Source organism: Capra hircus, chromosome 18 (genome assembly GCF_001704415.2).
Source record: "Capra hircus breed San Clemente chromosome 18, ASM170441v1, whole genome shotgun sequence".
NCBI lineage: Eukaryota > Metazoa > Chordata > Mammalia > Artiodactyla > Bovidae > Capra > Capra hircus.
This window is the reverse complement of record NC_030825.1, coordinates 48,243,515-48,260,166: the sequence shown is the minus strand read 5'-3', so window position 1 is coordinate 48,260,166 and position 16,652 is coordinate 48,243,515. Positions and strand designations below refer to the sequence as shown.

The 16,652-nt window shown below is 40.9% G+C and overlaps 1 protein-coding gene across 3 annotated transcripts; it reads right to left on the bottom strand.

Moving 5' to 3' along the window:
• ZNF527 (zinc finger protein 527) lies at nt 2,667-15,411 on the bottom strand. 3 transcript variants are annotated; one of them, XM_005692365.3, is made up of 6 exons: nt 14,543-15,411; nt 12,791-12,911; nt 11,304-11,378; nt 9,321-9,437; nt 8,590-8,685; nt 2,667-5,016 (listed from the first exon to the last, which is right to left on the bottom strand). In XM_005692365.3, the coding sequence occupies exons 4-6, from the start codon at nt 9,388-9,390 to the stop codon at nt 3,443-3,445; spliced, it is 1,740 nt and encodes a 579-aa protein (XP_005692422.1). In that variant the 5' UTR covers nt 9,391-9,437; nt 11,304-11,378; nt 12,791-12,911; nt 14,543-15,411; the 3' UTR covers nt 2,667-3,442. The 3 variants fall into 3 exon arrangements, with proteins under 3 accessions (XP_005692422.1, XP_005692421.1, XP_013826614.1); XM_005692364.3 differs by having other exon boundaries at nt 2,830-5,016; nt 9,311-9,437; XM_013971160.2 differs by lacking the exon at nt 14,543-15,411 and adding an exon at nt 13,542-14,534 and having other exon boundaries at nt 2,830-5,016; nt 9,311-9,437.

Below are 16,652 nucleotides of genomic sequence, written 5' to 3'. Positions count from 1 at the left end.
TGACTTCACATTAAGAAAAATAATTTTCAAATTTTTAGTAGATATAAGTATTATCTTATATATAATTTTATATATAATATACAATCTATTTCTGCTTTATTGACTATGCCAAAACCTTTGACTGTGTGAATCACAATAAACTGGAAAATTCTGAAAGAGATGGGAATACCAGACCACCTGACCTGCCTCTTGAGAAACCTGTATGCAGGTCAGGAAGTTAGAACTCGACATGGAACAACAGAAAGTGAAAAAACAGTGAAGTCTCAGTCGTGTCCGATTCTTTATGACCCCGTGGACTGTAGCCTACCAGTCTCCTCCATCCATGGAATTTTCCAGGGAAGAGTACTGGAGTGGGTTGCCATTTCCTTCTCCAGGTGATCTTCCCAACCCAGGGATCGAACCTGGGTCTCCCACACTGCAGGCAGACAGACGCTTTACCATCTGAGCCACTGGTTCCAAATAGGAAAAGGAGTACGTCAAGGCTATATATTGTCACCCTGCTTATGTAACTTACATGCGGAGTACATCATGAGAAATGCTGGACTGGAAGAAGCACAAACTGGAATCAAGATTTCTGGGGGAAATATCAATAACCTTAGATATGCAGATGACACCACTCTTATGGCAGGAAGTGAAGAGGAACTGAAGAGTCTCTTGATGAAAGTGAAAGAGAAGAGTGAAAAAGTTGGCTTAAACTTCAACATTCAGAAAACTAAGATCATGGCATCTGGTCCCATCACTTCATGGGAAGGAGATGGGGAAACAGTGGAAAACAGTGGCTGACTTTATTTTTCTGGGCTCCAAAATCACTGCAGATGGTGACTGCAGCCATGAAATTAAAAGACACTTACTCCTTGGAGGAAAAATTATGACCAACCTAGATAGCATATTCAAAAGCAGAGACATTACTTTGCCAAAAAAGGTCCATCTAGTCAAGGCTATGGTTTTTCCAGTAGTCATGTATGGATGGGAGAGTTGGACTACAAAGAAAGCTGAGTGCAGAAGAATCAATGCTTTTGAACTGTGGTGTTGGAGAAGACTCTTGAGAGTCCCTTGGACTGCAAGGAGATCCAACCAGTCCATCCTAAAGGAGATCAGTCCTGGGTGCTCATTGGAGAGACTGATGTTGAAGGTGAAACTCCAATACTTTGGCCCCCTTATGCGGAGAGCTGACTCATTGGAAAAGACCCGGATGTTGGGAAAGATTGAGGGCAGGAGGACAAGGGGATGACAGAGGATGAGATGGTTGGATGACATCACTGACACAATGGACATGGGTTTGGGTGGACTCTGGGAGTTGGTGATGGGTGGGGAGGCCTGGTGTGCTGCGGTTCATGGGGTCACAAAGTGTCAGACATGACTGAGTGAGTGAACTGAACCGAACTGATTATATAATTTGACTATTAAATTATTGCATTAGTAGTTGTTTCATTCTATGCATATACATACACAAGTGAATCTATCACTTTTTCATAATTCATTTTCCTGATCTAGTTTTATAGATTTCTCCAGAAAATGCCCAAGATTCTAACTGGTTTTAACTGTTCAGAGTGGCAAGTTCTCCATATCAAAGTTTACCTTCATATATCCAGTCAGATAAAACAGGAATATATTCCCCACACCTTTCTGTTCCTCATTACTCTGAATAGAAATGATTCACACTCTAAAAATTTTAGGCTCCAATTGCTTTACTTTAACCGTTAGTTGAAAATGGCGCATTCTTTCTGCCAGCAATGTCTTACCTAGTATCTCCAGTTTCAAAGAAGTTACCCATAAGCTTCTTAAACCAAGTTTACAACCCACCCACAAAAGAAGACCTCATTTACAATTCTATCTTAATATATTCTATCATATAATGTTTAAATCCACACTGAAAGTAGAAAACCAAATAATCCCTGTAAGATGAAGAGACATTCATTAAACTGAAAGATCCATTATTCTCTTAGCTGGCCAATCTTTATTTTAAAAAAGTATTTCATTGGAGTTCCTTGCTGGTACAGTGGATAAAAATTCTCCTGCCTCAAAACAACAACAATGAATCCACCTGCCAATGCAGGGGACATGGGTTCCATCCCTGCTCCAGGAAGATTCCACAGGCCTCAAAGTGATTAAGCCCCTGTGCCACAACTACTGAAGCCCACACACCTAGAGCCCATGCTCGGCAATAAGAGAGGCCATCACAATAAGCCCAAGCACCTCAACAAAGAGTAGCCACTCACTGCAACTAGAGAAAGCCGTCACACAGCAATGAAGACCCAGTGTAGCCAAAAATAAATTTAAAAAAATTTTTTTTATTGTGACATGCTGGATCTTTCATTGTGGTGCACAGGCTCCAGAGGCATGGGTTTCATAGTTGCAGCATGCAGGCTCCCCAGTTGAGGTATGCTGACTTAGTTGTCTCATGGCATGTGGGATCTTAGTTCCCCAACTAGGGATCAAACGTGCATTCTCTGCATTAGAAAGTGGACTCTCAACCACTGGACCACCAGGGAAGTCCCCCAATATTTCTTTAAAGGTCTATAGCAAGTCCCTGCCACAAATGATTTTAATTCCCTAGGAGAAAGCCTGGTAATAAGTTTTATTAAGTGAATTTAAAAAAATTCTTATTGTGAAACAAACAAATATTAGTTTTTTATCAACAAATAAAACATAACAATTCTTTCAGATTTATGAAGGGTGTATATTTAACTTTCATGTACGTGTTATGAGGTTTCTCCTCAGGATAAATAATTATGCCATATAAAAGATTTAAGGCCTTTTCACATGTGTAGCAAACATGGGATATACACATCAGGACTCTAATTCCAAGAAGCAAAAACTCAAATCAAATTAACTGAAGCAAAAAAAGAGGAAATTTATTGGATCACAAAAATGAAATTGTGAAAGATGGTGTAGGTTTCAGACATGACTGGATCCAGATCAAACAACATCCTCATATTTCTGTCTGTTATCTCCAATTTCTTTGTATTGGATTTATCTTGGGAAGGCTTTGTGTGGTAACAGAAAGGCTACTGGTGAGTTTTTATCAAATCCTTGACATTTGCAATTCCAGTAGGGGTGGGGAAGGCGCAGAAAGAAAAGATCTTTTCTCATTACCCATAACAGTACCTTTCTAGGGCTCTACTGGTCTAGACAGGGTCATTTGAAAACCCCTCATTTCTAGATAGGTTGAGGAAAATAATTGATCACTGCTCTCCCTGATTAAATAATTTCATCAGAATGATAGGTACTGAGGATGAGTTAAGCCTCAAATGCAGCATACGACAGATCCAAAAGTAATAGATGGCTACTACTCAGGTTATTTCAAATAAGGGATGCTTGTGAACTGGAGACTTTTCCATATTTACTACATTCATATTAGTAGAATTACTAACTGAAGAATTCATTGATATTTATTTAATAAGGACCAAGTGGTGACTACATGTTTTCTTATTACACATAATCAGAGAGTTTTTATATTATGAATTTTCTGATGTCGTCTAAGGGTTGAAGCACGGCTAAAATTGTTCCCACATTCATTACAGTTATAGGGTTTTTCTCCGGCATGAATTCTCTGGTGTAGCCTAAGGGACAAGACCTGATGGAAAGCCTTCCCACACTCATTACATTCGTAGGGTTTCTCTCCAGTATGAATTCTATGATGTTGATTAAGGTATGAGCCACAACTGAAGGCCTTCCCACATTTGTTACATTCATAGGGTTTCTCTCCTGCATGACTTCTTTTATGATGAATTAGAACTAAAGCATCACTGAACGCTTTCCCACATTTATTGCATTCAAAAGGCCTCTCTCCAGTATGAATTCTATGATGTCGATTAAGTTGTGAGTCAGTCCTAAAAAACTTCCCACATTTGATGCACTCATAGGGCTTTTCACCGGTGTGAATTCTCTGATGTTGATTAAGGTGTGAGCGATAGCCAAAGGTCTTCCCACATTCATTACATTTAAAGGGTTTCTCTCCTGTATGAATTCTCTGATGCAGAGTAAGGGCGATGCGTCTGCTGAAGGCTTTTCCACATTGATTACATTCATAGGGTTTCTCTCCAGTGTGAATTCTCTGATGTTGATTAAGGTGTGCGCTCTGTCTGAAGGCTTTGTTACATTCCTTACATTCATATGGTTTCTCTCCTGTGTGAATTCTCTGATGTTCAACAAGGAAGGCATAACGGCTAAAGGCCTTCCCACATTCATTGCATGCAAAGGGTTTCTCTCCAGTGTGGATTCTCTGATGTTGAGCAAGGTGTGCACTCTGTCGGAAGGCTTTGTTACATTCCTTACATTCATATGGTTTCTCCCCAATATGAGTTCTCTGATGCTCACTGAGAAAAAAGTCATGGCTGAAGCCCTTGCCACAGTCATTGCATGCATATGGTTTCTCTCTACTGTGAATTCTCTGAGGTTGAGTAAAATACGAGAAACAGCTAAAGGCATTGCCATATTCATCATATCCATGGGGTGATTTTCCAAAATGAGTTGCTTGATGTTGAGTAAGTAATGAATGGAAACTTAAGATGTTTGAAAAATCATTACTTTCATAAGATTTCTCCCCAGGAGAAATTTCTACATCTTTACTAAGGTATGTGCTCTGGTTGAATTCTTCACATTCATTACCTATCAAAGATTCCTTCTCGTCATGCAGTCTTTTATGTTCAATTAGAACTGAATTTGGGGGGAACATTTTGTTAAAAATACCAAATTTATGTACTTGCTCTACTGTGGGAACTCTCTGTTGTGTTAAAAGTACTGACTTCAAGAGAATGTTTCTCTCAGAATTATTATATTCATTGTCTCTCTTCACAGCAGAGATTTCCTTAAGAGTTGCCACTTGCCTGAAATGCCTCTCCTGATTTCCTTGATGCTGCTCAAATTCAGCCTCATATTTCCAGGCTTCTCTGAAACTGGAACATTCAAGGCTATAACTTGTAAGTCTTTTTGTTATCACCCCCTGTGGTATTTCCTCTTCATCAGTGTACCACTTTGGAGACAATGCCTTGATCTCATACCAAGACTCCCAGTCTGAAAAATATCAAGAAAACAAATGTCTCCTTTTCACCTTTGCAAGGAGAAAGAAAATCATTATAGAAGGAATTAAAGAATTTACTTGAGGGAAAGAGAACAGAAAGTAGTGGTTCTGACTTTTTTTTTTTATCAATTTACATTTCTGTCAGCAACATGAAATACCTGTCTTCAAACTGATTCACACTGGCTACCATCATTCTAAAAATCTTTGCCCCTACAAATAAAGAGTACCTCATTATTGTGTTACTTTGCAAGTCTCTGAAAATTGAGCATTTTCATATACATTTTTGTACCTTTTATATATTTTTGCATATATTTTAATTATACTGGCATCTTTTTTAAAGTGGTTTATAGAAGTCATTATAAATAAGGTGGTATGGCTTTATAAGTATTTTTCTCCCTGAAATCATCACTTTTTATTGTCACAGGTCATCTTCATTTATAATGCTTCTGATAAAGTTTGAACTCAAATCTCCCAGTCTTTTCATTATAGAGTCTGGCTTTGCAGTCATTTTAAGAAAGATTTTTCCAAAATCCAATATTATGCAAATATTATCCATAACTTTTACAAAAATCTTTTTGTACCACTAATTTGAAAAGCTATTTTTATCAAATACCAAATTCTCATATATACATGGGTGTATTTTTGAAATTTCTTTATTGTTCCACTGACCTATTTCACTGTTCTTATATCAGACCAGTCTCATAGATAAAAGGCAAGATTCTTAAATATCAAAACTTGAATCAGGTAGTATATTAAATGAATAATACACATAACCAAGTAAGCAACTGAGAAATACATAAATTGTTCATCAGTAGGAAACCCTTTACTATATTATTATATTATTCTCTATACTTCCATGTTTTTTAATTCATCAATAAAAAATAAAAAAATATTTCCTGAAATAAACACTCAAATCTCCATCCTGAAAGACAATATATCTACTAGGAAAAAGTGACCCAAAATGGTCAAGACTGAAACATGCCCCACTAAAATGACTTTAAAATGAAAGAACCTTCTAAGAGATCAGAACAAAATATAAAGGTACTTACACAAAAGAGAAAATATCAAGCTGGCATCAGGATTCTTTGTAACAACATTCAATACCAATACACTATAAGAAACTTAAGAAAAGAATGGCCAACTATGAACAAGGTAGAGCTTAGGGGACATCATTTGCATGAACTCTTTTTGAGGAAATTGCTAAATAACAGATTTCAGTCAATCAAGAGATGTCCAGAGAAACTTCAACAAAAGAAACTAGTGGAAAACACTAAATATATTTAGCTACAGAAATAAAACAGAAGAAAAAGTTAGGATAAATTTGACAGAAAAATAAGTGAAAGAAAGTGAAAGTGTTAGTCGCTCAGTCGTCTTTGACTCTTTGAGACCCCATGGACTGTACCCTGCCAGGCTCCTCTGCCCATGGAATTCTCCAGGCAAGAATACTGGAGTGGTTTGCCATTTCCTTCTTCAGGGGTTCTTCCTGACCCAGGGATTGAACCTGGATCTTCTGCACTGCCAGCAGACTCTTTACCATCTGAGCCACCAGAACATGTAAATATAATATGCCTGGACAATGTAAAAACCATACAACTAACAAAATTTGGGAAGAGAGGGTGAGGAATATAATAAGGCTACTTTCTGACTCATCTGTAAAGTGAAAGTCACTCAGTCATGTCCCACTCTTTGTGACCCCATGGACTATACAGTCCATGGAATTCTCCAGGCCAGAATACTGGAGTGGGTAGCCTTTCCCTTCTCCAGGGCATCTTCCCAACCCAGGGATCAAGCCAGGGTTTCCCACATTGCAGGTGGATTCTTTACCAGCTGAGCCACAAGGGAAGCCCAAGAATACTAGAGTGGATAGCCTATTTCCTTCTCCAGTGGATCTTCCCGACCCAGGAATCAAACCAGGGTCTCCTGCATTGCAGCCAGATTCTTTATCAATTGAGCTATCAAGGAAGCTTTTTAGGAAGGAAGGATAACTTACCTTTTTCATCTGTAAAAGGCAAAACAACAACAACAACAACAAAGGCTAATTTTTAAAGCTGACCAATCAAGTAATAGAAGGAATAAACACTGTTTAAAGAAACATGAAGGTCTCTTTATGTTTTTCTTCAAAACATGAAGGTAAACACCAGATCAAAAAAAATCTAATTATTATAAAAACTACAGTATTACACGACCAAAAAAAGGCTAGGAAAACAGACAAGTGAGTCTTTTTTAAAAACTGTAAAAATCAGAAAATATAAAACAATACACAGAATTAAGCCTAAACATACAAAAAAATGTGGCTGGACTTTCATTTATTAAATTGAAATGATATCCAGACTTTTATACTGCCTGTAAACCCCACATTTAAATCAAAGTGATTTTACACAGTTGAAAATAAAAAGATGGGTAAAGGCCCTAAAGAAAGCATAAAAAAAGAAAGAAACAGATTCTCCCCAAGGGCCTTCAGAAGGAAAGCAGGCTTCTAATGTTTTGATTTTAGCCCTGCAAGATCCATTTTCAACTTCTGACCTCCAGAGCTATAAGATAATAAATCTGTGTTTTTTCAGCCACCAAATTTATGGTAATTTGTTACAGCAGCCATAAGAAACTAATACAGAAAGCAGACTGGTACAACTTTTTTGGGGAGGAATTTGGCAATTCCTAATACTACATATCCACTTACTTAGCAATCTTACATCTAGGAAACGACCCTGAAAGTAACACTTCAATAACAGGAAAATATGTATGCACACAGTTAGTTATTGCAGCATTGTTTGTAATTGTAAACTACTGCAAACATCCTAAATGTCCACATACTAGAGAGTATTGAATAAATTACCATAATATCCACACGATGGGGTATTCTGCAGCCATTAGAAAAATGAAGAAGCTCTCCAGGAGCTAATATGGAGTGACTCCCTGCACAGCGGACCCATGAACAATGCAGGGGCTAGGGACATAACTTTACAGTCAGCCCTCCAAATCTGCAGTTCAGCATCCATGGATTCAACCAATCTCAAATTGTGTAGCATTTATTGAAAAAAATCTGCATGTAAGTGGATACTTAGAGGCAAATCCTTGTTTCTTCAACTAATGTGCATGTATAACTTTGATAAAAACTCTATAAAGAAATCTAGAAATGAATATAATTCTGTCCATAAACAGGAAAGAAGTGTAAAGGAAGAAGATTCAAGGTTTAGGTAGAAGTAGGGGGTCCCCAGTGGCTCAGTGGTAAAGAATCCACCTGAAATGCAAGAGATGTGGGCTTGATTCCTGGGCAGGAAAGATCCACTGGAGGAGGGCATGTAAACCCACTCCAGAATTCTTGCTTGGAGAATCCCATGGACAGAGGAGGTTGGCAGGCTACAGTCCACAGGATCACAAACAGCCGGACACGACTGAAGTGACTTAGCACACATGCGTACATCCTTGAGAGTATAACTTGATAGAAACAGAGCAGGAACAATGCCCTGATGCCCAGGGCAGCCACCTCAAGTGCAAGGCAGTCTTTTCATGACCACTTTGGCTGCCACCTTACAACGGCCCTCCCTGCCCAGTCCCCTGTCACTCACCTGCATGTTGACCATCTGACATCTCTCTCTCCACCATCCAAGGTTCCTTCCCTTGTTCCAATAAGGAGATCATGTTGGGCTTAGAAATGGAGAGTCCTGTTTATAGAGGAAGAAAAATGAGAACAAGCAAGAGACAGACAGATAGATAAACAAATCCACTTGCTATTGCTGTTCCAGTGACTCAATCCCTTGGTCACTAGGCAAGAAAGGATATTAGAGAAAGGGCCAGAGAATAAAAAGAAGCTTGTAAGGAGGATGAGAAAGACAAAGCTTCTGTTATAGCAGCAATTCTCAACGTACTAAAGGAGAAAAGAACCGTTTTCTTAGAACCAAACAAATGTAAATTCTCAGGCTGCCCCAACCCAGACCCTACCAAATCAAATATCACAATGGTTCTCAAATATTAATGAGCATCAGAACCATTTGGAGGGCTCATTAAAACCAGACTATTGGGGCTATTCCCAGATACTGTAGGTCTATAATGGGACCCCATGATTTGCAATTTTAAAAATTCCCACGACATACTCATGCTGCTATTTCAAACCATCATTCAGCAGCAAAAGGAACTACATTTATAACTCTGTGAAAATACTTCGAATAATTTCCTGGGAACAAGAAGTAGAAATCCAGCTAAGCATTTCAGATGCCCTAGATATTCCCAATGGAGGAAACTAATACACCTCATAGGGAAGATTTGAATTATGGGGGTATACATCCTTACCAAGCCATACCAAGTTCCTGTAGTTCTCCAACATGACATCTCTGTACAAATCCTTCTGAGATGAGTCCAGCCATTCCCATTCCTCTTGGGAAAAATTCAGAGCTACATCCTTGAAGGTCACCAATCCCTGAAATTACAAAAAAAAATTCTTGAGACTTTCCAAACAGTGCAGTGGTTAAGACTCCATGTTTCCAGTGCAGGGGGTGTGAGTTTAATCTCTGGTCAAGGAACTAAGATCCCACATACTACATGTTACGAACAAAAAAAAAAAAAAAAAAAGGAAAAAAATTTTTGTTTACCAAGTATTCCCAGACAGTCCAAGCATCTTCCTCCATCTCTATCAGAAGAATTTAACTCAATTGATCATCTCCTCCTTGAAATGCTTTCTCCTCTTGACTCCCAGGACCCACACACTCTTTGGATTTCCTTCTACATCAGTCCTTCTCAGTCTCTTTTGCTGGTTCCTCCTCTTCCTGTCAGCCTTTTGTCAGCCTTTGAATGCCCTAAGCTCACTCCCTAGACCTCTTTCCTACCTATATTCATGACAACCTACCCTCAAGATAATCTTAACCTGTCCCATGGCTTTAACTATGCTGTGTTCAGTCAGTTCAGTCATGTCCAACTCTGTGACCCCATGGACTGTAGCCCGCCAGGCTCCTCTGTCCATGGGATTTTCCCAGCAAGAATACTGGAATTGGTTGCCATGCCCTCCTCCAAGGGATCGTCTCCATCCAGGGATCGAACCCAAGTCTCCTGTATCTCTGCACTGCAGATGGATTCTTATATCACTAAGCCACTGGGAAAGCCCTTAAATACATTAACAACTCTCAAATTCACATCTCCAGTCCGAAACTCTAGATATATAACCAATACTCTCCTTGGATATCCAACAGGTCTCTCTAATTTATCTGGAACTCAAATCTTGATTCTTATCTCATCCCAGCCCATCTTCCCATCTCAGTAAATAGTATGACCATATACACAATTGCCCAGGTCAAAAATCTTTGTAGTTATTCATTTCTTTCTTTCTTTCTCTCACACTCCACAACCAAACCCTGATCAAATGCCATATTTCCTATCTCCAATAGATACCCAGAATCTCACAAGCTCCAATGCCACCACCATGATCCAAGCAGCTATCACCTTCCACCTGGATTACTAAGCATCTCCTGACTGGACTCCTTGCTTCCACTCTTACTTCCTTGCTTTTGATTTTCCTTCCTTTTAAAATATAAATCAGATCACATCACCAACACTCTAGTGGTTCTCCTTCACCCTTAGAACAAAAATCAAAGCTCTGGTCATGACTTTCAAGGGCCTGCTTAATTTGGTCCCCAGCTATTCCCCTAATCTCAAAGTGCATATTTTCCTCTGATGATACTGGCTTATTGCCATCCCTGAAATACATCAAACATGCTCCCACCACAGTAACTTTGCACTTGCTATTTCTTCTACCATTTTTTGTCTTTTTAAAATAGGAATTTAATTGCTTTACAATACTGTTTTAGTTTCTGTTGTACAATGGAGTGAATCAGCTATTTGCATACATATATCTCTTCCCTCTTGGACTTCCCTCTTGCCCCACCCCATCACACCTTCTACTTTTAAAGCTCTTTCCCAGATCTCAACCAAACTTCCTCCCTATGTTCACTGAGGTTTCTCTTTGCTTAAATGTCACTTCCAAAAACAAACAAACAAACAAAAATTCCCTGACTTCCCTCATTAAAAGGGCACTTGATAATCACACTATCCTTTCATTCCAACACAACAAATCACAATCCATCTAAAGATGAAACGTTCTGTTCCATTATACATTTCAGCACAACACTGAGTTTAAAAAAAAAAAAGATACTAAATGTTTTGTAGAAGGATTATCTGAACAAAGAGTGGAGAGGGAGAAGTGAAGAGAGTGCTCACCAGACCACCTGGGACTCTCCAAAGTCCTAAAAACGGACATGGAATTTCTGAAAACAAATCGAAAACATCAACTTACCTGGGACATGGCTTTACACAGTCCAACAGCCATTCTTCCTTCCTTCTTCAATTTTCTCTTTTGGAGAAAAAAGTCCTGAAAAGAGGAGTTATAAGAACAACAACAACAACAACAAAATGGAACAGCAGTCCTATGCTGAGACTCACAGAGAGGTTTCCTGCCCCTTTATGGTCCCTAGTTTCCTTATATGAACCAGTCTGTGCATCACAATGGAGGGAACTCCCTATTTTACCTAAAGAGAATCTCCTTCCCAGTTACTATTTTTCCTTATCTTGATTTATTTTTCTTCTTAGCATTTAACATCACTGCACGTTACTTTCTTTTTTTTCTGTTGTCTTCCCAAATAATAGTACCAGATTTAAGAGAGCCAGGATTTATTGGGTTCACTGTGTATCTCTGTGCTGTGCTTAACTGCTCAGCTGCTTAGTTGCTCAGTTCTTTGCAACGCCATGGACTGTAGCCTGCCAGGCACCTCTGTCCATGGGGATTCTCCAGGCAAGAATGCTGGAGTGGGTTGCCATGCCCTCCTCTGGGGGATCTTCCCAACCCAGGGATCAAACCCAGGTCTCCCACATTGCAGGCAGATTCTTTGCTGTCTGAGCCACCAGGGAAGTCCCTATGTATCTCCAGGGCTAGAATAATGCCAGAACCACTGCAGGTGCTCAAAACAGATTTGACAGACAAATAAATAAATCTCAGTGAGGCTCCTGTAATATAAATAGCAATGTTACACATATTGTATATGTCATTATCTTAGTTAATCTTCACAAAACTGCAAAGGTAGGTATTATTATCCCTATTTTACAATCAAGTGAAACTGAGGTTCAGAAAGCTTAGACAGCTTACTCAAATTCATAAGAGTCAAACTGCAGGGTGACTCAAAAACTGGTCCTCCAGACTTCCCTGATGGTGAAGTGGCTAAGACTCTGATTCCCAATGTAGGGGGCCTGGGTTCAATCTCTGTCAGGGAACTAGATCCCACATTACACAACTACGACCTGGCCCAGGCAAATAAATAAACAAAATAAATATTAAGACTCTGAGAGTCCCTTGGATTGCAAGGAAATCAACCCTGAATACTCACTGAAAGGACTGATGCTGAAGCTGAAGCGCCAATACTTTGGCCACCTGATGTGAACAGCTGACTCACTGGAAAAGACACTGATGCTAGGAAAGATTGAGAGCAGGAGAAAGGGGCAACAGAGGATGAGGTGGTGGGATGGCATCACCAAATCAATAGACATGAGTTTGAGGAAACTGCAGGAGTTAGTCAAAGATACAGGGAAGGCTGGCGTGCTGCAGCTTATGGGGTCACAAGTAGTCAGACACTACTTAGTGACTGAACAACAGCAACAATAAATATTAGAAAAAAAAATTGGTTCTCTTTCAAGAGACCACAGTGTTTGCATGGGAAATAATCAACATAACCTGAGAAATCAGTGCTATATGTTTTTTAGAGAAGCATATTTGGAGGTGGAAGATGTTACCTTAATTTCTCCACAGAAATTCAGCCTGAGGTAAACATGCCAAATTTCAACACCAAACCAATAAGAAACTGCACAGCCTGAAACAAGTTCCTTGTCTTCTCAGAGCCAACATTTCTTCACTCTGAAAACAAAGACAGTTGTGTTTGACTTATAATTTAAGATATACAACCCCCTAATTCTGGGCTACTCTGCACTAGTCAACTCAATCTCCAAGAAAATTATTTATTTCCTTAGTGCAATGCAGCCTGAAATTGTCCACAAAGGCCTTTGCAACCTGAGAAGAAAATCAACGAAGTCTTTTCAGAATTGGGGAGCTCTAAGTAGCATCTACCTAAAAGAAATATCTTTTAAATTTCTGTTTCAAATAGCTGTGCATCACGAATATTTTTCAAGTTTGAAAGAACCATCAGTCTCTGAAAGAAGGTGATGAAAAAGATGTGGGCTTTATATAGTCCCCAGGCACACACTGACTCTCCAATCCTTTCCTTACTGGCTAGGTGACGTTGGGCAAATCAATCCAACTGCCAGAACCTTTCCTCATTGTTAAAATGCCTGAGCCAATTCCTGGCACAGAGAAGTACCACCCTTGTTGCCATTTAGATTTTACACACACGTTTGAAAAGGAAATGAGAACATCTTTCTTTATTAAAAAGTCAGAACCAAAAACTTAGTTCACTTAGTATGTGAGAAAAAGAGCCATGGATTAGCCTCTCTCAGCACTAAACATGGAAGAGTTTTGACACAGACAAACCTAAAATCTCAAAATTGATGGCCTAAGGACAGGAAGGCTGGGCTTTCCTCCCCGAAAGGCAGCCAATGTGAGAATGGTCTCACTACAATGCCTTTAGACTGGGTTCTGTGACTCAAAAGGGGACGGAAGGAAGAGATCCAAATTAACTTCCATGTCCAGAAGGTCCTGGGCCAAGACCACAGACAATCCTCTCCTACACCCTCAGAACCCAGGGCTCCCATTTTTCACTCTCACAATGTGGAAAAGATCAAGAGTTGAAAAAAGCAAAGACTCTGGAGCTAAACAGCCTGGGCTAAAGTCCCAGTTCTGTCACTTAGTAACTGTGTGAAGGTGGGTGAGCAATTTTAATCTTCCTGTGTCTCACAATCACATACTAGGTCTGACCTACACATACAAATTCTCTCCCAATCATATGCATACCAACATGGCCACACAATCGCAAACATAATGTCACATACACACACAGTGGCATTAATGCAAAGAGAGATGATACACAATTACTGCAACAGAGACAGTCACACATAACCTCATACACAGTGCCATACCACACAAGGTCACACATCCTGCCACAATTACTCAGACAAAATTATGCCTGCAGAGACTGATGATCATGGGTACATAACCACACCTTCAAACGCAGTTACACCCACAGGGACAAGTGGTCAAACAGTCACACACACATCCACACAGCAACACACACACACACAATGTCACACCTGCAGTCTCTCACAAACCCATACACAAATAACACAACTACACCTGCGGAGACAGTCACACAGAAACACAGACTCAGTTTTATGCCAGAGACAGATGGTCACAGTCGTGTTCAACCATACAGTGACAGAGAAGTTCACACTGTCACACACACACTGTCACATAGCCATACACGGTGACACACAGTCTCCCCAGAGGCGCCCGCCTGGTCCCCAACCCGATCTCTGCCGGTCCACCCCAAGCCCGGCCCTGATCTCTGGCTCTCGCGCCAGCCAGGCCCAACTCACCTCCCGGCGTCCCTGGCTCTGGAAACCCGCCCAGCGACCCGAGACCCGCGACGTCGCCTCCCAGCATCCCCCGCGGGGCGGAGCGGGACGCGGACTGACGCTCACCGGACCCCGGGTTCGGCTGGGGAAACATCTAGCTGCGAGGAACTAGACCAGCGACTCAGTTTTTCATTCCGATCCTGAGGACCACAAGTCCCAGGTGCTTTGCGCCTCGACCTCCTTGCTGAATGAACTACATTTCCCAGAGGGCCCCGAAGCACGCCCCAACATCACGGCTGCACTACGGGATGCCACGGCCACAGGTCCGAGTCCCAGAGAACTGTGTGATACGCTGGGATATGGTGAATGGGCATTTAAGTGACCCTGGGCAACTGTGTGTGAGGGAATGCTGAAGCTGCGCGTGTCCGTGACTGTTACTGAGTGCTCAGGGGTGGCGATTTGTGACTGTCGCTGCACACTTTTGTGCACGGGGTGACGTGTTCCGTCAGTTGTAGTCAGCTTGTGTATTTTAAATCATGCCCCATGATTGTGGGTCATTGTGTGAGATTGTGGATTTGCCAAGAATGGGAAAGTGATTATGGATGTGTAAGGGACTGTGGCTGACATTGGGCATGACGTTTCTGTAACTGTGTTCTTAGCCCAGAGATTCACAGAGGTTTTCTCACAATTGGCGGTGGAGCTTTGTTTCTGGGCTTGTCTTTGAAGTTGAGTCCATGGGAGAGGAATCTGTGTGTGTCCTCTGTGTGTGTGTGTGTGTGTGTGTGTGTGTGTGTGTGTCTGTCTGTCTGTCTCCAGGTCCAACTGTTCTCTCATCCCTGCCCAACCTCTCACCCCGGCCAGGGCGGGGTCAATATTATCCTTATTTTTATATCGTGTGTGTGTGCGCACGCGCGCACCCATTCAGTCACTCAGTCATGTCAGACTCTTTGCGATCACATGGACTGACTGTACCCCACCAGTCTCCTCTGTCCATGGCATCTTCCAGGGAAGAATACTGGATTGGGCTGCCATTTCCTACTCCACGGGATCTCCCCAAGCCAGGGATGGAAGCTGCGAGCCTGGTGTCTTCTGCATTGGCAGGCAAATTCTTTACCACTGTGCCACCTGGGAAGCCCATATCTCTTCTCTACTTGCCGCTAATGTGATGGCAGGCACAGAGTAATTATATTCCAGTTGAAGGAAGATGCTCACTTGTATCAAAGCCACTTATATTGTTGTAGCCAGGAGCTCTGGGGTTTCTTTTGTTACTGTTCCTAACTTTACGCTTTACAACTTTAATTTGTTGTTGTTTTGGTGTTGTTCAGTCACTAAGTCATGTCCAACTCTTTGCGACCTCATGGACTGCAGCATGCCAGGCTTCTCTGTCCTGCACTATCTCCCAGAATTTGCTCAAATTCATGTGCATTAATTTGGTGATGCTATCTAACCATCTCATCCTCTGCTGCCCTTTTCTCCTTTTGCCTTCAATCTTTCCCAGCATCAGGGTCTTTTCTAATGAGTTGGCTCTTTGCATCATGTGGCTAAAGTAGTGGAGCTTCAGCTTCAGCATCAGTCCTTCCCATGAATATTCAGGGTTGATTTCCTTTAGGATTGACTGGTTTGATCTCCTTGCAGTCCAAGAGATTCTCAATAGTGTTCCTCAGCACAATTTGAAAGCATCAATTCTTTGGTACTCAGCCTTCTTTATAGTCCAACTCACATCCAAACATGACTACTGGAAAAACCACAGCTTTGATTATACAGACCTTTGTTGGCAAAGTGATGTCTCTGCTTTTTAATATGCTGTCTAGCTTTGTCAAAGCTCCAATATCATTGTGGACAGTAACTGAAGCCATGAAATTAAAAGACTCTTTGCTCTTTGGAAGGAAAGCTATGACAAACCTTGACAACTTTATTTAGGGCCCAGCTTTAAGAAAACTATCCACAGTTAACAGGCCAACAATGTAAACCAGTGAGTAATGTTAAAGAAAACAAGAACTGAGTGGTACTTGAAGGGGCCTGTTTTTTTTGTTGTTGCAGGAGCTACTGCCGTAGGAGATAAGAGACTTCAGCACAGAACCAGCTCAATTCCAAATATAGCAAAAGAGGACTTATAGACAAGGAGCAAGTT

What these genes read in the sequence shown, in the direction of transcription:
- ZNF527 (XM_005692364.3), bottom strand. Translation starts at nt 11,336, where the DNA reads ATGGCTGTTGGACTGTGTAAAGCCATGTCCCAG. An exon ending in TGTGTAAAGCCATGTCCCAG is followed by an intron (nt 9,438 to 11,303) that starts GTAAGTTGATGT and finishes TTGTAATTTCAG; the next exon opens with GGATTGGTGACCTTCAAGGA. An exon ending in GTCAGATGGTCAACATGCAG is followed by an intron (nt 5,017 to 8,589) that starts GTGAGTGACAGG and finishes GATATTTTTCAG; the next exon opens with ACTGGGAGTCTTGGTATGAG.